The following is a 22,945-nucleotide window of genomic DNA, read 5'->3' as shown; positions in this document are numbered from 1 at the left end:
GTACAGCACAGAACAGGCCGTTCAGCCCATGTTGTGCTGAGGCTTATTCCTAATCTAAACTAAAATAACCTAACCTACGCACCCATCGATTCACTGCTGTCCATGTGCATGTCCAGCAGACCCGAATGACTGCTTCCACCACCACCACTGCGTAAAGAACCTACCTCTGATGTCTCCTCTATACCTTTCTCCTAATATCTTAAAACTATGACCCCTCGTGCGAGTCAATCTTGCCCTAGGGAAAAGTCTCTGGCTATTGACTCTATCCATGCCTCTCATTACCTTGTATACCTTGATCAGGTCACCTCTCTTCCTCCTTCTCTCCAGAGAGAAAAGTCTGAGCTTAGTCAATCTTTCTTCGTAAGACAAGCCCTCCAGTGCAGGCAGCATCCTGGTAAACCTTCTTGGCACCATCTCCAAAGCCTCCATATCCTTCCTTTAGCAGGGCGACCAAAACTGGACACAAAATTCCAAGAGTGGTCTCACCAGGGACTTGTAGAGCTGCAGCAAAACCTCATGGCTTTTAAACTCAATCCCCCTGTTGGCTAAAACACCATATGCTTTCTTAACAACCCTATCCACTTGGGTGACAACTTTGAGGGATCTATGCACTTGAACACTACGATCCCTCTGTCCCTCCACACTGCCAAGAATCCTGTCTTTAATCCTATATTCAGCATTCAAGTTCAACCTTCCAAAATGCATCACTTTGCATTTATCCAGATTGAACTCCAACCTGCCATTTCTCAGCCTAGCTCTGCATCCTGCCTATGTCGCGCTGCAGCCTGCAATAGCCCTCTATACTATCAACGGCATCTCCAACCTTTGCGTAATCGGCAAATTTACTAACCCACCCCTCAACCTCCTCATCCAAGTCATTTATTAAAACTACAAAGAGCAGAGGTCCAACAACAGAGCCCTGCGGGACACCACTCATCACTGACCTCCAGGCAGAATACATTCCATCTACAACCACTCTCTGCCTTCTGTCAGCCAACTAATTCTGAATCCAGATAGCCAAATCTCCCAAATCCCATACGTCCTGACTTTATGAGTGAATCAGTCTTAGGTGAGCTACAATTCCCACTTGCTGAAAACTAGCTGATCGAAGCAGTCATATTTAGCCCCAAAAGGCTAGAGGGGCCAGATATCTTAGGTGTTGGTCAAACAATCTGTGGGCGGCACGGTGGCACAGTGGTTAGCACTGCTGCCTCACAGCGCCTGAGACCCGGGTTCAATTCCCGCCTCAGGCGACTGACTGTGTGGAGTTTGCACGTTCTCCCCGTGTCTGCGTGGGTTTCCTCCGGGTGCTCCGGTTTCCTCCCACAGTCCAAAGATGTGCAGGCCAGGTGAATTGGCCATGCTAAATTGCCCATAGTGTTAGGTAAGGGGTAAATGTAGATGTAGGGGTATGGGTGGGTTACGCTTCGGCGGGGCGGTGTGGACTTGTTGGGCCGAAGGGCCTGTTTCCACACTGTAAGTAATCTAATCCTTTCTTTTCATTAAATGTCTCAGTGGTTCATAGGTCCCTGCTTTTCACCTTGCCACCTTTTGCAAAATAGAAATGCTGTACAAAATTTGTGTAATGTTTTGTTGTTCTTCCTGAAAACACCACTCCCACCACATTGCATTGCACACAGCAGAACTGTGTTCCCCACCCTCTTGACTGTACAAATTTCTTGGAGTTATCGCCCTGGTGCTGACTTATCCATTGCTGAATAAGATTGCTAATTCCTATGGGACAAATTCATGAGATGTCATTCCTGGCTTGCCTGCTTTAATTATCTCTTCCCCCAAATATCCATCAATGGTTATCCAACAAATGAACCATTACGTCATATGTACCATCCTTAGCCTTTTCAAAAATGCCCCAATTTTCAACTTTGGTCTCTTTAGTCATACTACTATCACAAATTCCACAATCTCACTATTGCAGGTTGAACTATACTGTTCAGAACTTTTGCATTCAGTTCTGGGCAAAGCTGTGTCTCCAACACCGCCAGTCATTTGCATCCTAAGATCATATTTGACCAGGCACACCTGAGAAAATTCTTTGGCGATAGACACATTTTCTTAAAAGCTGTGGTCTAAGCTTCAAATGTGTTTGGGCGAGCTGCAAAAGCTAAAGAACAGCTATACGTGTCATGGCCACCAATTATCAGCCCACCTTTTCAAACACTGACATGACCAACATTGTTAAAAATCACACAACACCAGGTTATAGTCCAACAGGTTTAATTGGAAGCACTAGCTTTCGGAGCGCTGCTCCTTCATCAGGTGGTTGTGCTTTGTACACTCCAGTCCAACGCCGGCATCTCCAAATCATGACGACCAACACTAGGAGACAACAGAGAGCCAACAAAACCCTCAGCTCTACCCTTCAACTGATCCGCCCGGTTCATGGTGATCAACTGTTGAAGCTCTACCATGTTCTCCTCTGAAAAGGTCGGCCTGCTGGGTGGTTCTTGACCTTGCTGGCCTCTGCCCTTCCCTGGCCTGGGCATAGCTTGGCCTGTCCCAGGCCCAGGCAGCCCTGCTGCCTCTCTGGCGCCCTCCAGTTGTTGCCCCGCCAGTTGCAGTCTCTCAGCCGCGAGCCTTTACTTCCTGTTTTTTGCCGGCGCTCGAGCTGCCTGTTTTTGTCCCTCAGAGCCTTCTGCTGCTTCTCTTCACGGCTGTGGGGTTTTTGTTTTTGTCTCCGAGACCTCGGGATCTGATGGATTTCACGTAGTTGGGTTGATCGACGCCATCTTTTCCGTGTTCCTGAGTTTGACTTTGGTGATTTATTATATTTTAATTCCCCCCCAATCCCCATCCCCCGCCGCCTCTCTGTTTTTGTTCCCTTCTTGTTTGTATTCCTCTGGCTGGACCATGGCTGCTGCCTTCGAGCGGCCAACTTTCTGCTGCTGCCGGAAAGTTGTGACCGGCTCCGCCAAGAGCGAGGGGTTGAATTCGTCCCGGGACTGCCCCGTCGACATCGCGTCCGCCTCCAACTTCCAGCGTTTCCAGATCCAGCATTTCCACCTGGAGTTGGACATTAACTTCCCGAGCCGGGAGATCCGGGCGGTGGAGGTGCTGGACTTGGTGTGCCTGCAGCCCGACACCCGGAGCCTGGTGCTGGACTCGCACCAGTCGCTGCACATCCGCTCGGTCAGCGCCAAATGTCGGTGCAGCTCGGGCGAGAACAGCTGGCCCCTGAGTCACCGCCTGGACCCTTTCACCGAGTACGGCGCCTCTCTCGTGATAAACCTGCCGGCTGCCATCAAACCCCTCAGCAACTTTCAGATCATCATCAGGTACACTACAGCCGATGGGCCGGCGGTAAGTCCTCCTTCCAACTTCTTCAGGTTGGACGCTTTTAAACAGAAACTCACCCCCCCACCTTGTCAGACCCATGGAGGGTGTTAAAGTACTGAACATTTTCATGCACTTATGGCATTACAGCTTAACTGTGTAAATTATAAATCGCAGCCCGAAAAGAGTTACAAGATTTAAGGCTGACTTGTTTTACTGTACGATTGACTTCACCCTGTGTCTCGGTTTGGATAACTTCAGAAGTCTCCATGTTTCCTGCTCAGCCTTACTTTTCTGCAGGTGCTGTAGTATCCTGAGGTGAAGTTGAGAGACAGAGCAGAGTAGTTGGGGAAAAATTTGGATTTAAGCATTTAGTCAGGCGTAAATTCTGTGTGTGATTCAGAAAGAATGAAATAAATGAATTCAGCCCCAGCTGGAATCAATTTTGTGTGACCTTTGACCTTTAGAGTGTAAAGCTTACAGCTTATGATAGAATTCTGCATTGGGACACTGTACAAAGACAACTGTGATTTCATTAATTCTAATTGTCATTGTACAAGAGACCATGAGATTGCATTATTATTTGTTATGATAATTGACATAATAAGTGTAGAGCAACAAATTCAAACCCAACTGTCAGCACGCAGAGTCAGGTCAGTTGAAGCTGTAACATCCTGTCAGGACTGTCAGAAAATGTTATTCACCTTCATCAGATTCCTTTAATGTTTTACATTTCCAAACCTTATCAATTCTTCGTAGATACTACTTCCAGTGCTATTTCTAAGATGCCACTTAATGTGTGTGAGTTGTCATAGTCTTAGTAGATCATATGGTTGCATTCTCATTAGAGAGAAGACTGGTGGTGATTTAACCTGAGGGCCACCATACCTCAGGCAAGAAGAGAAGTTGAGGAGGAGAGTTGTTCTTGGCAACCTCAGCCGGTGATGGGAATTGAACCCATGCTGTTGGCATTACACTGCTTCATATACCAACCATCTGGCCAACTGAGTTAAACTGACCCCAACGTTCCGTATTACCAACACATTAAATAACTTACAACTTTTCCTTTTTGTCTTTTTGCAGTGCTCTTACAGTTATGCCCTCCAGTCATTACCTCCTGAACTGTGAAAATAGCTTTTCTTTACTTACTTTTCAAATTTGAGACATTTTTACATACTACTATCAAATTGTCTCTTACCTTAGCAATTTCAGTGGAAAGATCCTTAGTTTCACACTTTGGTTTCATAGACTTGGTATCATCATAGGAAATCCCTTCTGTACTGTGTCCAGGGTCTTGATGTATGAAATTCAGTGCCCAAAACTTGGCAAACATTTATATCTTCCACTTTCTTTGGGCAAGCTGCAAATGCTAAAATAAACTAGGCGAAAGTAAGGACTGCAGATGCTGGAGGTCAGAGTCAAGATTAGAGTAGTGCTGGAAAAGCACAACAGGTCAGGCAGCATCCAAGGAGCAGGAAAATCGACATTTCGGGCAAATGCCCTTCATCAGCATGTTACCTGACCTGCTGTGCTTCTCCAGCACCACTCTAATCTTGACTGCAAACGCTAAACACCAGTACACTTGTAGCGGCCACTAATCATGACTTTGTGTGAGTTTAGCAGGAACATTGTGTACTGTCAAATTAATATATCATGCCCTGGTAACTTAAAGAAATCTTTTACCTACTTTTTAACATGCTTTTAAAGATTTGAATGGGGATAACTTCTTCTTAATTTGTAAGCCCTTTGATCACTTTTCTCGATGCAAGATGGCTGACACATTGAGCTATTAATTTAAATTAAAATGCAATAAATGTGCAGTGTAATTCTTATCAAATCCTCAATGAGTAGAGTTTCAGCCAAAGCGATCACCCCCCCCCATTTCTTCTAAAGTCCACAAATTATAGGCCTGATGTACCGAGCCTTTCTAATCCCAGGAGACAATCAAATTGGTTTATTTAGTAAATGCAAATCCCAGGACCAAGCGATAACTTCTCCATTTGTTGAGTTTAAGGTGATTATTCTGCCACTTATCTGCAGAGGAGACACTTCTTAGTAATGTGCAGCACATCTGTGTGTGTGTGTGTGTGCGCGCGTGTGCACAAGAGGGTTGTACTGACTGAGGCCCAACTGTAGAGGTTGGCTGAGGCTGTTTAGCAAGGCCTATCCCATTCTGCAGCTTCAAAGCCTCCCATTTATCAAATGACTTTTGCTACAAGGAAATGGTTAGTGGGGAGATAGTGGCCTAGTGGTAATATCACTGTGTAATAATCCAACTAACTACTGTCAATTGTCATAAAAATGTATCTGATTCACTAATGTCATTTATGGGATCTGATTTACTTTTATTATATTTAGAAGCATTCTTACACACAATTAAACAGGTTTTCTTCAATCACCAAATCACCTGTGGTATCTTTCACCTGTCTCGGTCTGCATGTGACTCCAGACCCACAACAATGTGGTTTACTCTTAATTGCCCACTGCAATGGTATATCAGCATACTTGATTTTATCAAACTGTTGCAAAGTCTAAAGAAATATCACTCAGCATCAGATTGTGTACGAGAAATGAAAACAGCAAACACAGCACTATCAACTTTACAAAGTCCTCCTTTCCCATCTTGGTGTCCAGTGTCAAAATTGAGAATACTGTCCCATAAACAAGATGAGGAACAGGCCGATATAGTCAGATTCACAGATTCAAACATTGCAAACAATATCGCACATACCACCATCACAGAATCATACCTGACAGACAATACCCCAGACACGTCAGGAGATGAGAACACAGTTGTATACAGAGAAGAAGTTGCCTTGGAAGTCTTCAACATTGATTCTGAACTCTGTGAAGTGTCATGGCATCAGGTCAAACATGTACAAGGAAAATTCCTGCTGATTCCTACCCTCTGAATTGATGAATTAGTATTCCTCAATGTTGAACACAACTTGGAGGAAGCACTGAGTGTGGCGGGACACACAATGCACTGGGTGGAGGTTACAATATTCATCCTCCAAAGTGGCAACACTACTGACAGAGATGTCTGAAACCCAAAGGATATAGTTGCAAGACTGGGTCTGCAACACGTGATGAGGGATCTGCCAGGTGGTAAAAATCTGCTTGATCTTGTCCTCACTAATCTACCTGTCACAGATGTGACTGTCTGAAAATATAGAAACAGATAGGAGTTATGAAGAGGACATAAGGAGCCTTCAAAGGGATATAGTTGGATTAATTGATTGGGCAAAGATCTGCCAAATGCAGTATTATGTGGTTAAGTGTGAAATTTATTCATTTTGTTACAATTTTAAAAAAGCATTCTCTAAATGGTGAGAAGTTGTAGAGCTCTGAAATGCAAAGCAATTTGGGTGTCCTCCTGCATGAAACGGGGTTAGTATGCAGGTGCAGCAAATAATCAGGAAAGCAAATAAAATGTTATGGTTTATTTGTATGTATTTGGAGAGGCAAGGAATGATGAGGCAGCATGATTTTGTATGAGGGGACTCATGTCTTAAAGACACTTGATAATTATTTTGAGGAAGTAACCAAGAGGATCGATTAGGGCAAAGCAGTAGACATTGTTTACTTAGACTTTCATAAAGCCTTTGACGAGGTTCTACATGGTAGACTAATTAGTAAAGTTAGATCCCATGAGATTTAGAGTGAACTTGCCATTTGGATACAAAATTGGTTAATGGCAGGAGACAGCGTGATGATGGAGGGTTGTGACCAACAGTGTTCTGCTTGGATCGGTGCTGGGCCTACTTTTGTTTGTCATTTATATAAATGATTTTTGAGAATATAGAAAGTTAGCAGAGGTTACCAAGATTGGTGATATAGTGGACAGTGAAGATGGTTATCTAAGATTACAAAGAGATCTTGATCAATTGTATGAATGGGCCAAAGAGTGGCAGATGAAGTTTAATTTGGATAAATGCAAGGTATTTTGGTAAAACAAACAAAGGCAAGACTTATACAATTAAAATTAGGGTCTTGGGTAGTGTTGTAGGACAAAGAGATCTGAGGGTTCAGGAACATAATTCTTTGAAGTTTTCATCACATATAGATGAGGTGGTTAAGAAGGCGTTTAGCATGCTTGCCTTGACAGCACAAACCTTTTGAGTATAGGAGTAGGGACATTGTGTTGAGGTTATACAGGATGTTGGTGAGGCCACCTCTGGAGTACTGCATCCAGTACTGGTCTCCCTCTTATAGGAAGGATATTATTAAGCTAGAGAAGGTTCAGAAGAGATTTACCAGGATGTTGCCAGGAATGGAAGGTTTGAGTTATAAGGAGAGGCTGGATAGGCTGGAATTTTTTCACTGGAGCCGTAGGAGTTTGACCTTGTAGAGGTTTATAGATAAAGTGAATAGCAGGTGTCTTTTCCCTAGGGTGGGGGATTTCAAGACTAGGGGGCATATTTTTAATGTGAGAGGAGATATATTTTAAAAAAGATGTGAGGGTCAACTATTTTTACACCGAGTGGTTCGTGTGTGGAATGAACTTCCAGAGGAAGTGGTGGATGTCTGTAGAGAAGACAGTTAAAAGACATTTTAAATAAGTTCATGAAGTTCATGTGTTCGATGGAGAATGCAGGCACCAGGCATACCTGAGGATGAGGTGTTAACCAGATGAAGCCACTAGACAGGACTACTTGCATGCCAAGCAGCATAAGCAAGTGATGGACAGAACTAAGCAATCTCACAACCAACAAATCAGATCTAAGCTTTGCAGTTCTGCTACATCATGAATGGTGGCGAACAATTAACCAACTCACTGAAGGAGACTCCACAAGTATCCCCATTCTCATTGATGGAAGAGCTTAGCACATCAGTGCAAAAGATAAGGGTGAAGCTTTCACAGCAGTCTTCAGCCAAAAGTGCCAAGCAGATGATCCATCTCGGCCTACTCCAGTGGTCCCCAGCAATACAGATGCCAGTCTTCAGCCAATTAAAGTCCCTGCATGTGATATCAAGAAACGGTTGGAGGCACTGGATACTGCAAAGGCTACAAGCCCTGACAAGATTCCAGCAATATTATTAAAGACTTGTGCTGCAGAACTTATCACTCCCCTAGCCAAGCTGTTCCAGTACAATTACAACACTGGCATCTACCCCACCTTGTATCTACCCGAATTGCCCCAGTATGTCCTATACATAAAAAAAAGGACAAATCCAACCTGGCAAATTACTGCCCCATTAGCCTACTCTCAGTCATCAATAAAGTAATGGAAGGTGTATTCAATAGTGCTATCAAGTAGCACCTGCTCAGTGACCCCCAGTTTGGGTTCCGCCAGGCCCACTCAGCTCCTCACCTCATAACAGCCTTGGTTCAAACATGACAAAAGAGTTGAATTCCAGAGGTGAGATGAGAGCGATAGCCTTTGATTTCAAGGATGCTTTTGACCAAGTGTGGCGTCAAGGATCCCTAGAAAAACTGGAATCAATGGATTTAAGGGGGAATGCTCTCTGGTGGCTAGAGTCATACCTGACACATAGGAGGATGGTCATGGTTGTTGGAGGTCAGTCATCTCGGCTCCAGGACATCGCTGTAGGAGTTCCTCAAGGTAGTGTCCTAGGCCCAATCATCTTCAGCTGCTTCATGAATGACCTTCCCTCCATCTTAAGGTCAGAAGTGGGTATGTTTGCAACTCCTCAGACACTGAAGCAATATCCAGACTTAGGCCAACAACTGGCAAGTAATATTTGTGCCACACAAGTGATAGGCTATGACCATCACCAATAAGAGACAATTTAATTGCTGTCCCTTGACATTCAATGGTGCTACTACCACTGAATCCCCCATTATCAACATCCTGGGATTATCATTGATCAGAAACTCAACTGGACTCACCACAAACACAGTGGCTACAAGATCAGGTTGGAGGCTAGGAATACTCATGCGAGCAGCTCGCCTCCTGATTCCCCGAAGCCTGTTCACCATCAACAAGGCACAATTAGGAGTGTCATTGAGTATTCCCTTCTTACCTGGATGACTGCAGCCCCAATAACACTCAAGAAGCTTGACACCATCCAGGACAAAGCCGTCTACTTGATTGGAACCCCATTCACCACCTTAAACATTCATTCCCAGTTCCCACCATTGCACAATTGCAGCAATGTGTACCATTTACATGACACACTACAGTGACTTACCCAGGCTTCTTTGACAGCACCTTCCAAACCTATAATCTAGAAGACAGGAACAGCAAATGGGAAAGTTACCCTCCAATCCACACATTATCTTGACTTGGAACTATATCTCCATTCCTTCATTGTTGGATCTAAATTCTGGAACTCACTTCTAAAGAGCACTGTGGGTGGTCCTACACCCTAAAGACAACATTGTTTAGGGATGCATCTCAGTACCACCTTCTACAGGCAAATAGGGATGAGCAATAAATGCTGGCATAGCCAGTGCTGGCCACATCCAGTAACTGAATTTTTAAAATTCTGTATTTTTCCAGTCTTTGATCTAAAGGATTTCTGCTTGGTAAATCTTACTGCGGAAGAGTGCCTTATGGATGGAGGACAGGCAATAGATGGATTGGATATGTCATTATGGACTGCTCAGTTAGGTGCAGCATGAACGGTTTCACCCAGTTTATTGGTTTCATGACCTAGTGAACATTAGTTACACCTCCTTCAAGGAAGTATATCTTCCTTAGATATGGAGGAAGTATTGCGTGTAGTGCTTTTGATATGATCAATCTACAACCCTGGGCATTTGCACCAGGACTTCAATATTCAGGTACTACTACTTTCCTTTCAATAAAGCCAATAGGCCATTTGACTTCCAAATTATTTATTGTACCTGCTTGGGGTGTTTGTGTTTCATGTATGTGTGTAGCCTAGGCTCTCTGAATAATAACATTTGAAAGTTTCATGTATTGCAAAAAAAAATCTACTTTTCGATTCTTAAAACTGGAGGAAATAATCTGAAGTCTCCACATGTTACTCCATTGTCAACTTGTTGTCCATTTATGTAATCTTTCTACATCTATTGCGCCCAATTTTAAATTTTCCCAACAGAATTCATTCCCACCTAAATTTATGTCATCGGTAAACTTAGATATATTGCTCCTCGTGCCTATGTGTAAGTAATATATATCGTTTGTAGATTGTTGAGGAACGGAACTGATCCTTGTGCTGTCTGACTACTTTACAATCTGCCAATTTGAAAATTCCCCATTTATCTCTACTTTGTGCTTTCTGTTAACCAGTTCTTCACCCTGCTAATATACTGCCTCCAATTTCGTAAACTCTTAATTAGATTTTTCTGACCTTTTTAGGTTTCCATTTATACTTCACTATTAGCTCCCTTTTATCTACCCTTCCAGTTTAATTCTCAAAAAAACTTTACTAAATTTGTCAAGTACAGTTCCCCTCTTGTAAAGCTGTGTTGACTTTGATCACACTCTGATTTGCTAAAATTGCAGAATCAACTGGATAAAGCTAAAAACTGTTAAAGGAATTGTCATAAAAGCATTATACAAACTCTCATTCTGGACTACATTATCAATTTGAATTGTCCAATCTATATACAGAATGGGGTTCCTCATAATTATCACATTGTCTTTGTTACATGTCCCAATTATTTCATGGTTACTGTTCCAATTATGTAATTTCTATTAGTGGGCTGAGAATAAACTCTCTCCACTTTCTGGCCGTTTTTATTCCTAATCTCCACCTATACTAATTCTACTTCAAGTCATAGAGTCATCAAGAAGTACAGCATGGAAACAGACCCTTCAGTCCAACTTGTCCATGCCAACCAGATACCCTAAATTAATCTAGTCCCATTTGCCAGCATTTCACCCATATCCCTCTAAACCCTTTCTATTCAAATACTAATCCAGATGTCTTTTAAATATTGTAATTGTACCAGCCTTCACCACTTCTTCTGGCAGCTCATTCCATGCATACAACACCCTCTGTGTGAAAACATTGCCCCTTAGGTCTCTTTTAAATCTTTTCCTTCTCATCCTAAACTTATGCCCTTTAGTTCTGGACTCCCCCACCCCGGGGAAAAGACTTTGTCTATTTATCCTATCCATGCCCCTCATGATTTTATAACCCTCTATACGGTCACCCCTCAGCCTCCGATACTCCAGGGAAAATAGCCTCTTCCTGTAGCTGAAACCCTCCAGCATCCTTGAATATCTTTTCCGAACCCTTGCAAGTTTCACATTATCCTTCCTATATCAGGGAGACCAGAATTACATACAATATTTCAAAAGTGGCCTAACCAATGTCTTGAACAGCTGCAACATGACCTCCCAACCTCTATACTGAATGCTGTGACCAACAAAGGAAAACATACTAAATGCCGCCTTCACTATCCCATCTACCTGCGAGTCCACTTTCAAGGAACTATGAACCTGCACTTCTTGACTTTATGACCCATAATCCTTTCTTACTACTGCCTTTTATGAAAATCTTCATTCTCTGGGCTACTTCTCTAGTCTGCCTGTATTTAAGAACATAGAGTACCGTTAAATTCTTTATTATGCAACTAGTTTATTTAGTAAAGGGTACTACTTAAACGCAAAGATTTTAAAGCTATCTGTCACATTTCAGCTCGAAATGTTAATAAGTAATCAAAAAAATTCTAATTTATTATACTGAGTTATCACCCACATCTGCTTGAGATGCTTGGTTGGTTCTGATTTTATCGATCCAGTTGAGAGTAGAGAATCTTACAGAATGGCTTCACTTCCTGCCCCACACCTTCGGAATTTCTCAAGGATCTATCTTTGGTCCCTCCTTTTCACAACTGCAAGCTATGCTTTGGCCAGATAATTTGAAGACACAACTGAGGTTTGAGCAGCTTTGGCTCAGGATTTAGGAGCTAATGTGAGGCTGAACGAAAGCAAATGCAATCGGATAGTCATTATGAAGAAATGGCTTCAGGATGACAGGGGTTGGATCCTGAATTTGAAGGACATATAACATTTTTAAAAAAGTATTTGGTACACGTGGAGGGGTAGCCCTGTTAATAAAGATGGTATTTGTATAATAGTAAGAGATTACCTTGGTTCAAGAGATCAAGGTGGAGAATCGGTTTGGTAAGAGATGAGCAATAGTATGGGAAATAAGTCCCCAGTGGGAGTGATGCCCTAACAGTAACCACTATGTAACCAAGCATACAAGAAGAAATATTGGTTGTGTGTGGTAAAGAGATAGCATAACCATGGATAACTACATATAAACTGGAAAATTCAGATCAGCAGTCATCACCTGGATAAGGAGTTCGTAGACTGCTTTTGAGATTGGTTCCAAAATAAGCTGCTCTAAGAAACTATCACAGAACAGGTCATAAGAGATTTGATATTATGTAATGTGATGAGATTAGTTAATTATCTCAGAGGGAGGAAGCCAACTTAGAATGTAAAAATAGATGCTGGAGTTTCTAAGGGTATTTAGAAAGGAGGAGTAAGTAACACCATTATTGGTTTTTTAGAGAGTGAGGATGGTGAGTTAATAGATAATAAGGAAATGGCAGATGAAATGAAGAGTTGTATTGCTTCTGTCTTTACTATAGAAAATACAAAAAGCAATCCAGTAACAGCAGTCCGTAAGGAGATAGAAGGATCTGAGACACTGAGTGAAGTAATAGTCGTAAGGAAAGTGGTGCTAATCAAACTGATGGAATTGTGAGGTAACAGATCTCCAGGCCCAGATGGATTTAATCCTTGGGTCTTAAAAGAGGGTGCTAATGAGGTAGTAGATATATTATTATTTAAATTTCCTATACTTAGGCAAGGTTCCCTCAATCTGGAAAATGATAAATGTAGCCACTCTTCTTAAGAAGGGAAGGAGGCAGAAAGATGGAAATATAGGCCAGTTAATTTGTCATCTGTCATGGAGAAGGTATGAGAATCGATCATTAAGGAGAATATGACTGTGCACTTCGAAAAGCTAAAGGTAATCAGAAAGAGTCAGCATGGTTTTGTCTAAAAGTAATCATCTTTTTCCCATTTATTAGAATGGAGTTCTGTAAAAGATTAACACACGTCATAGTTGAAAGGAAGTCTGCAGATGTGATATGCTGGAATTCCCTGTAAGCATCTGATAAAGGTTCACATCAAAAATTATTGTGAAAAATAAAAATTTGTGGTTTAGAGGGTAACATTTCAGCATGGATCGAAGACTAATTGGCTCGCAGAAAACAGTACATGTAAGGAGTCTTTGTCAGAATGTGACAAGTGACATCCCAAATGGGTCTGTGCTGGACCTTCCAACCTTTTACAATTTTTAAATCGATGACTTAGATAAGAGGAATGAAGGTGTGGTAGCTAACATCACAGATGATGCCAAGATTGGTAAGAAAGTACATTGTGAAGAATACATAAGGAAGTTGCAGATGGATTTAAATAGGTTGAGTGAACAGGCAAAGATGTGGCAGATCACAAATAAGGTGGGAAATATGAAGATGTTCACTTTGTCAGAAAAAATTAAAACAAACAGTATCACTCAACTGCAGAATTCTGAAATGCGGAAGGATTTCGGTGTCCTAGTGTGTATGTGACAAAAATGAATGTGCAGACACAGCATGCAATCAGAAAGGCTAATGGGATACTGTCCTTTATTATGAGAGAAGTCGAACGTAAATGTAAGGAAGCTCAGCTTCAGTTAAACGAGACATTGGTGAGACTACATCTTGAATACTATGTGTAGTTTTGGACACCTTATTTAAGGAAGGATGTAAATGCATTGTCAGCAGTTCAGAGGAGATTTTATTAGATTGATACCTGGAATGAGTGGGTGTCTTTTGAGTAAAGACTGGACAGTCTGCTAGTGTTTAGAAGTGTGAGGAGATTAATGTTCATAAGATCCTGAATGGTCTTAACAAGATAGATGTGAAGAGGATGCTTCCTGTTATGGGTCAGTCCAGAACAAGAGAACACTGTTTCATCATTTTAGAACAGTCAAGGAGAGTTTTTACTTCTGAGAGTTGTGTGACTTTGGAACACACTGCCACAGAAAACAGTAGGGCAGGGTAATTAAATATTTTTAAGACAGAATAAGATAGATTTTTGTTAGGCAGGGGAATTGAAGGTTATCAAGGGTAGATGCAAATGTGGAATTCAGAACCCATCAGAACAGCCATGTTCTTTTTAAATGGTGGAGCAGGCTCAAGAGACCAAATGTCCAATTTCTTCTTTTCCATAACCTCTGCATCCTGTTCACCACTGATGGACCTGCCCCTTCGTCACTAAGGCTGCTTACTTCCATCATCCTGCATCAGCCCATCTGCTGCTAAGCCTTTATTCATGCTTCTGCTATCTCAGGAATTTGATTTTTTTTAAAGAACCAAGAAACTTTACAGCCCAGGAACAGGCCCTTCGGCCCTCCAAGCCTGAGCTGATCCAAATGTACTGTCTAAACCTGTCGGTCAATTCCTAAGCATCTGTATCCCTCTGCTCCCCACCTACTCATGCATTTGTCCAGATGCATCTTAAATGAATCTACCATGCCTGCCTCTACCACCTCTGCTGGCAACGCATTCCAGACACCCACCACCCTCTGTGTGAAGTACTTGCTGCGTGTATCCCCCTTAAACTTTCCACCTCTCACCTTGAAAGTATGACCTCTTGTTATGGAATCCTTCACCCTGGGAAAACGCTTGTCTCTATCCACCCAGTCTATACCCTTCATGATTTTGTAAACCTCAATCAAGTTCTCCCCCCCCCAATCTTCTTTTTTCTAATGAAAATAAAAACTTGCTCAACCCCTCTTCATAGCTAGCACCTTCCATACCAGGCAACATCCTCGTAAACTTTCTCTGCACTCTCTCCAAAAGTGTCCACATTATTTTGGTAATGTGGCGACCAGAACTGTACACAGTATTCCAAATGCGGCTGAACCAACGTCCTGTACAATTTTAACATGACTTGCCAGCTCTTATACTCAATATCCCATCCAATGAAGGCAAGCATTCTGTATGCCTTCTTGATCACTCTATCCACCTGTGCAGCAACCTTCAGAGTACAACGGACTTGCACTCCCAGATCTCTCTGCCCATCAACTTTTCCCAAGGCTCTTCCGTTCATTGTATAATTCACTCTAGAATTAATCTTGCCTAAATGCATCTCCTCACATTTTTCTGGATTGAAAACCATCTGCACTTTTCCGCTCAACTCTTCAGTCTATCTATATCCTCCTGTATTCTTTGACATCCCTTATGTTTTCTGCTCCTCCACCAATCTCGTGTCACCTGCAAACTTGTTGATCATACCAACAGTGCCCTCTTCCAGATCATTTATGTATATTACAAACAACAGTGGCCCCAACACTGACCCCTACGGAACACTACTGGTTACCTTTCTCCATTTCGAGAAAATCCCTTCAACTACTACTGTCTGTCTCCTGTTGCTCAACCAGTTCTTTATCCACATAGCTAGAACACCCTGCACACCATGTGACTTCACTTTCTCCATTAGTCTACCATGGGGAGCCTTATCAAACGCCTTACTAAAGTCTCTGTATATGACATCAACAGCCCTTCCTTCATCTGTTAACTTGGTCACTTCCTCAGAGAACTCTATTAAGTTGGTACGGCACGATCTCCCCCACACAAAACCATGTTGCCTATCACTGATAAGCCCATTGTTTTCTAAATATAAATAGATCCTATCCCTCAGTACCCTTTCCAGCAACTTTCCCACCACCGACATCAGGTTTACTGGTCTGTAGTTACCCGGAATATCCCTACTACCCTTCTTGTACAGGGGGACAACATCAGCAACCCTCCAGTCCTCCAGCACCTTACCTGTATTTAAGGATGCCACAAAGGTATCAGTCAGGGCCCCAGCTATTTCTTCTCTTGACTCCCTCAGCAACCTGGGATAGGTACATATAGAACATAGAATATTACAGCACAGTACAGGCCCTTCGGCCCTCGATGTTGCACTGACCTGTCATGCCATCTAACCTACACTATTCCATGTAAGTCCATATGCTTGTTCAATGACTACTTAAGTGTACTTAAATTTGGCGAATCTACTACCGTTGTAGGCAAAGCATTCCATACCCTTACTACTCTCTGAGTAAAGAAACTACCTCTGACATCTGTCCTATATCTATCACTCCTCAATTTAAAGCTATGCCCCCTTGTGCTTGCCGTCACCATTCTTGGAAAAAGGCTCTCCCTGTCCACCCTATCTAACCCTCTGATTATCTTATATGTCTCTATTAAGTCACCTCTCAACTTTCTTCTCTGTAATGAAAACAGCCTCAAGTCCCTCATCTTTTCCTCATAAGACCTTCCCTCCATACCAGGCAACATCCTAGTAAATCTCCTCTGCACCCTTTCCAAAGCTTCCACATCCTTCTTATAATGCGGTGACCAGAGTTTTGTACAGCTGTAGCATAACCTCATGGTTCCAGAACTCGATCCCTCTCTTAATAAAAGCTAAAACACTGTATGCCTTCTTAACAACCCTGTCACCCTGGGTGGCAACCTTCAAGGATCTGTGTACCGGGACACCGAGATCTCTCTGCTCACCTACACTACCAAGAATCATACCATTAGCCCAGTACTTTGCATTCCAGTTACTCTGACCAAAGTGAATCACCTCTCACTTGTCTGCATTAAACTCCATTTGCCACTTCTCAGTCCAGCTCTGCAGCTTATCTATGTCTCTCTATAACCTACAACATCCTTCGTCACTATCCACAACTCCACCGACCTTCGTGTCATCTGCAAATTTACTAACCTGCCCTTCTACGCCCTCATCCAGGTCGTTTGTAAACATGACGAACAGCAGTGAACCCAACACTGACCCTTGCGGTACACCACTGATAACTGGACTCCAGGATGAACATTCCCATCAACCACCACCCTCTGTCTTCTTTCAACAAGCCAATTACTGATCCAAACTGCTATATCTCCCACAATCCCATTCTTCTGCATTTTGTACAATAGCCTACTGTGGGGAACTTTATCGAACGCCTTGCTGAAATCCATATACACTTCGTCAACCGATTTACTCTCATCTACCTGTTTGGTCACCTTCTCAAAGAACTTAATAAGGTTTGTCAGGCACGACCTACCCTTCACAAAAGCGTACTGACTATCCCTAATCAAATTATTATTTTCTAGGTGATTATAAATCCTATCTCTTATAACCTTTTCCAACACTTTACCAACAACTGAAGTAAGGCTCACTGGTCTATAATTACCTGGATTGTCTCTGGTCCTGGGGATTTGTCCACCTTAATAACCTCTAACCTACCAACACATCTTCCCTACTTACGTCAACGTGATCCAGATTAATCAAACTTCTATCTCTAATCTCAACATTCATCATGTTCCTCTCCTCAGTGAACACTGATGCAAAGTAATCATTCAGAATCTCACCCATACTCTCAGGTTCGAAACACAGCCTTCCTTCATTATTGTTTAGTGGACCAATTCTTTCTTTAGTTACCCATTTGCTTCTTATATAGGAATAAAATGCTTTGGGATTCTCCTTAATTTTACTTGCTCAAGCTATTTCATGACCCCTTATAGGCCGCTTGATTCCTCGTTTAAGACTTGTCCTACTCTTCCGCTCTTCCTCCAGGACCCGTTCTGTTCTTAGCTGCCTAGACCTTATGTACACTTCCCTTTTCCTCTTGGCTAGACGTACAATTTCTCCTGTCATCCACGGTTCACAAATCTTGCCCTTCCTGTCCTTTGCCTTCAATGGGACATGCTTACCCTGCACTATCTTTAACCTATCTTTGAAAGCCTCCAACATATCAAATGTGGACTGTCCTTCAAATAGCTGTGTCCAATCCACATTTCCAAGCTCCTGCCTGATTTTGATATAATTTAGTACTCTTTAGTACCCAGTTTAGTACTCTTTCCTTAGGACCACTCTCATCTTTATCTACGAGTATTCTAAAACTTATAGAATTGTGGTCACTGTTCCCAAATAAATCCCTACCGCAACTTCTACCATCTGTCCTGGCTCGTTCCCCAGTACCAGGTCCGATCTGGCCCCTTCCCTCATCGGACTATTGATATACTGCTCTAGAAAACTCTCCTGGACGCTTCTTACAAATTCTACCCCATCCAGACCTCTGACTCTAATTGTATCCCAGTCAATGTTGGGAAATTAAAATCTCCCATCACCATTACCCTATTGCCTCTACATCTTTCCATAATCTGTTTACCTATTTGTTCTTCTACCTTAGGCTCACTGTTTGGAGACCTGCAATACAGCCCCAACAATGTAACTACACCCTTCTTATTTCTCAGCTCCACCCATAACGCCTCACTACCCAAGACCTCCATAGTGTCCTCCTTTAGCACAGCTGTGTTATCATCCCTGACCAGCAATGCAACTCCACCCCTCCTTTTACTTTCCTCCCTGTCTTGTCTGAAGCATCTATATCCTGGAACATTTAGTTGCCAGTCATCATCCTCTTCCTTCAACCAAGTCCCTGTGATTTAAATAACGTCATACTCCCAGGCACCAATCCAAGCCCTAAGTTCATCTGCCTTACACACTATACTCCTTGCATTAAAGTAGATGCATTTCAGGCCATCAGTTCTTTTGCGCTTATCCGCTCTCTGCCTACTCTTCCCTTTATTAAAGCTATCTTTGTGATTCTTACAGTCTCCAGTCTCCACCCCGCTGCCTACCTGTTTTCTCTTCTGGTTTCCAGTCCCCTGCCACATTAGTTTAAAATCTCCCCAACACCAGTAGCAAAAACTCCCCCGAGGACATTGGTTCCGGTCTGGTTCACATGTAGACCGTCCATTTTGTAATAGTCCTACCTTTCCCAGAACCGGTCCCAATGTTCAACAAATCGGAACCCCTCCCTCTTCCACCATCTCTCAAGCCACGTGTTCATCCTGCCTATTTTTTCATTTCTACGCTGGCTAGCACGTGGCACTGGTAGTAATCCCGAGATCGCTACTTTTGAGGTCCTCCTCTTTAACTTCTCTCCTAGCTCCCTGAATTCTTCCTTCAGGACCTCATCTTATTTTCTGCTTACATCGTTGGTGCCTATATGCATAAAGATAACTGGCTGTTCACCCTCCCCTTTTAGAATGCTCTGCAGCCGATCAGTGACATCCCTGACCCGAGCACCTGGGAGGCAACATACCATCCGGGAGTCCTGTTTTTAGCCACAGAACCGCCTATCTACTCCCTTCACAATAGAATCCCCTATGACTATGGCCCTGCGAGTCTTTTTCCCGCCCTTCTGAACAGCAGTGCCCACCATGGTGCCATGATCTTGATAACTGCTGCCCTCTCCTGGTGAGCCATCTGCCCCAACAGTATCCAAAATGGTCTACCTGTTTTGGAGGGATATGACCACAGGGGACACCTGCACTGCCTTCCTACTCTCTTTCTGTCTTTTGGTCACCCATTCACTGTCTCCCTCAGCAGCTCTAACCTGCGGTGTGAGCAGTTCACTAAACATGCTATCCACAACCTCCTCAGCATCGCAGATGCTCCACAGTGAGTCCATCTGCAGCTCCAGAGCCGTCATGCGGTTAAACAAGAGCTGCAGCTGGACACACTTTTTACAAGTGTAAGAGTCAGGAACGCCAGACACGTCCCTGAGCTCCCACATCAAGCAAGAGGCATATACCAGGGTCTGAGGTCCCCTGCCATTGTAAGCTTAGCTTTATATGAACTAACTAAAATCAAACAATGCACTTAAATATATGAAAAAGAATGGTAAGAAAGAAATAAAAGCCTTACCTTAGAGAGTCTTTTCCTTCCGGTTAGAGGAGGAGCGGGGGAGGGGGGTGCGGGAAGGAGATACTACATGCGTAGTATCTCGGGTTTAGCCACTGCCCAAATATAAATTAACCCCGTATCTTCCCCGCAGCCCTTGCTTTACCTCACCGTCTCGCCGCTCTGTCAAAATGTAGGCCAGACTCCCGAGGTAAGTCCCTTTTTAAGCAGGAAAACCTGCCCTTCCTGGCAGCCCTCGCTTCAGCTCACCTTCTCTCCTAGTCACTCTGTCAAAATGTCAAATTGTTCCAGTCTTTCCCTGCCTGGTCACATCTTCCACTCTGACAAAATGTAAGCTGCTCCAATGTTTTGCTGCCTTTAACTACTGTTCACTCTCAGTCAGAGTTTGCCCCCATACACACATGCACACGCACACGCACAAGCACACACACACGCACAACTTCAGTTTTCTGCCTGAAGACAGGTCTGGCCTACAGCCTCTACCATGGGAGTGACAAGATGGCATAGAACAATACAGCGCCCTCAATGTTGCGCCGACCTGTAAACTAATCTAAACTTATCCCCCTCCACTGTCCCATCATTATCCATGTGCTTATCCAAGGATTGTTTAAATCTCCCTAATGTGGTTGAGTTAACTACATTGGTAGGCAGGGCATTCCATGCCCTTACCACGCTGAGTAAAGAACCTGCCTCTGACATCTGTATTAAGTCCTATCACCCCTCAATTTGTAGCTATGCCCCTTGCGCAAGCTGACGTCATCATCCTAGGAAAACAACTTTCACAGTCTACCCTATCTAATCCTCTGATCATCTTGTATGTCTCCATCAAATCCTCTCTTAGCCTTCTTCTCTCCGATGGGAACAGACCAAGTCTCTCAGCCTTTCCTCATAAGACCTTCCCTCCAAACCAGACAACATCTTGGTACATCTCCTCTGCACCTTTTCCAATGCTTCCACATCCTTCCTGTAATGGGGCGACCAGAATAGTACACAATATGCCAAGTGCTTCTGCATTAGCATTTTGTATAGTTGCAGCAGGACATTACAGCTCTGGAACTTAATTCCTCTACCAATAAAATCTAACACTGTATGCCTTCTTAACAGCACTGTCAAACTGGTTGGCAACTTTCAGGGGTCTGTGTACATGGACTCCAAGATCTCTCTGCACATCCACACTACCAAGAATCTTTTCATTGACTCCTGTTATTCTCCTCAAAGTGAATCACCTCACATTTATCTGCATTGAACTCCATTTGCCACCTCTCAGCCCAATTCTGCAGATTATCCAAGTCCCCCTGCAACCTGCAGCATTCTTCCACAGTATCCACTGCTCTGACTTTAGTGTCATCTGCAAACTTACTAACCCATACACCTATGCCTGCGTCCAAGTCATTTATAAAAATGACAAACCGTAATGGTCCCAAAACAGATCCTTGTGGGCGCCACTAGTAACTGGACTCCAAGCTGAATATTTTCCATTAGCCACTACTCGGTGCCTCCTTACAGAAAGCCAGTTTCTAATTGAAACTGCTAAATCGCCCTCAATCCTATGCCTCTGCATTTTCTCCCGTGTGGAACCTTATCAAAGGCTTTACTGAGGTCCATGTACACCATATCAACTGCCCTACCCTCATCCACATGTTTGGTCATCTTCTCAAAAAACTGAGGTTTATGAGACATGACCTGCCCTTGACAAAACCATGTTGACTATCTGGAATCAAATTATTGTTTTCTAGATTATTATAAATCCTATCTTTTATAATCCCTTCCAAAACTTTTCCTACATCAGACGTAAGGCTCACTGGTCTATAATTACCTGGGTCATCTCTACTGCTCTTCTTGAACAAGGGCACAGCATTTGCCATCCTCCAGTCCTCTGGTTCCAAAGTTGTAGACCATAATGATTCAAAGATCAAAGCCAAAAGCTTCAGCATCTCCTCCCTAGCTTCCCAGAGAATCCTTGGATAAATCCCATCCGGTCCAGGGGACTTGGCTAGTTTCACTCCTCTAGAATTGATAACACTACCTCCTTACTAACCTCAATCCTTTCTAGTCTAATATCTCGTATCTCATTCTTCTCCTGTACAAAATTCTCCTTTTCCTGAGTGAAAACTGATGAGAAATGTTCGTTTAGCAACTCTCCTATCTCCACGTGGTCCACACTCAACTTCCCACTTCTGTCCTTGACTGACCCTATTCCTACCCCACTCATCCTTTTATTCCTTACATACCTATAGAAAGTTTTAGGGTTCTCCTATATTCTACCCATAAAGACTGCTCATGTCCTCTCTTTGCTCTTCTTAACTCTCTCTTTAAATCCTTTCTAGCTAATCTGAAACTCCATCGCCTCATCTGAATCATCTTGTCTCGTCGCACAGGCCTCCTTCTTCCACTTAACAAGAGATGCAATTGCTGTTGTAAACCACGATTCCCCTACCTTATCACTTCCTCCCTACCTGACAGGGACATAACTATCAAGGACATGCAATATCAGTTCCTTAAACCAGCTTCACATTTCAATTGTCCCCATCCCCTGCATTTTGCTACCCCATTCTATGCATCCTAAGTCTTTCCTCATCACATTATGGCATGTACCTAACCCTTTCCACCACTAAACTAAATGTTACTGAATCATGGTCACTCTCTCCAAATTGTTCACCTACCACTAAGTCAAACACCTCGCTTGATTCATTACCAAACACCAGATCCAGTGTGGCCTCCCATCTTGTCCCCTCTTCGACATACTGTGTCAGGAAATCCTCTTGCACACATTGGACAAAAACTGATCCATCCGACGTACTAGAGTTATAGCATTTCCAGCCAATGTTGGGGAAGTTAAAGTACCGCAAAATGACCACCCTGTTCTTTTCACTCCTACCCAGAATTGTTGTGTTGATCCTCTCCTCCACATCCCTGGAACTCTGCAGAGGCCTATAAAAAACTCCCAG

General features: G+C 43.1%; 1 protein-coding gene across 3 annotated transcripts in view; it reads left to right on the top strand.

Moving 5' to 3' along the window:
• Positions 1–2,446: 2,446 nt before the first annotated feature.
• The window catches only part of rnpepl1 (arginyl aminopeptidase like 1), a 74,668-nt gene continuing 54,169 nt past the window's right edge, over positions 2,447–22,945 (top strand). Inside the window, exon 1 of one of the 3 annotated variants that reach the window (XM_072572413.1) lies at positions 2,447–3,318. In XM_072572413.1, the coding sequence (XP_072428514.1) occupies positions 2,869–3,318 (450 nt within the window). In that variant the 5' untranslated portion in view covers positions 2,447–2,868. The remainder of the gene's footprint in view (positions 3,319–22,945) is intronic. The other 2 variants (XM_072572416.1, XM_072572415.1) reach the window with 2 other exon arrangements.

The sequence above is a fragment of the Chiloscyllium punctatum genome, chromosome 6, assembly GCF_047496795.1.
Source record: "Chiloscyllium punctatum isolate Juve2018m chromosome 6, sChiPun1.3, whole genome shotgun sequence".
Classification (NCBI taxonomy): domain Eukaryota; kingdom Metazoa; phylum Chordata; class Chondrichthyes; order Orectolobiformes; family Hemiscylliidae; genus Chiloscyllium; species Chiloscyllium punctatum.
This window is presented reverse-complemented; position numbering and strand designations above follow the sequence as displayed.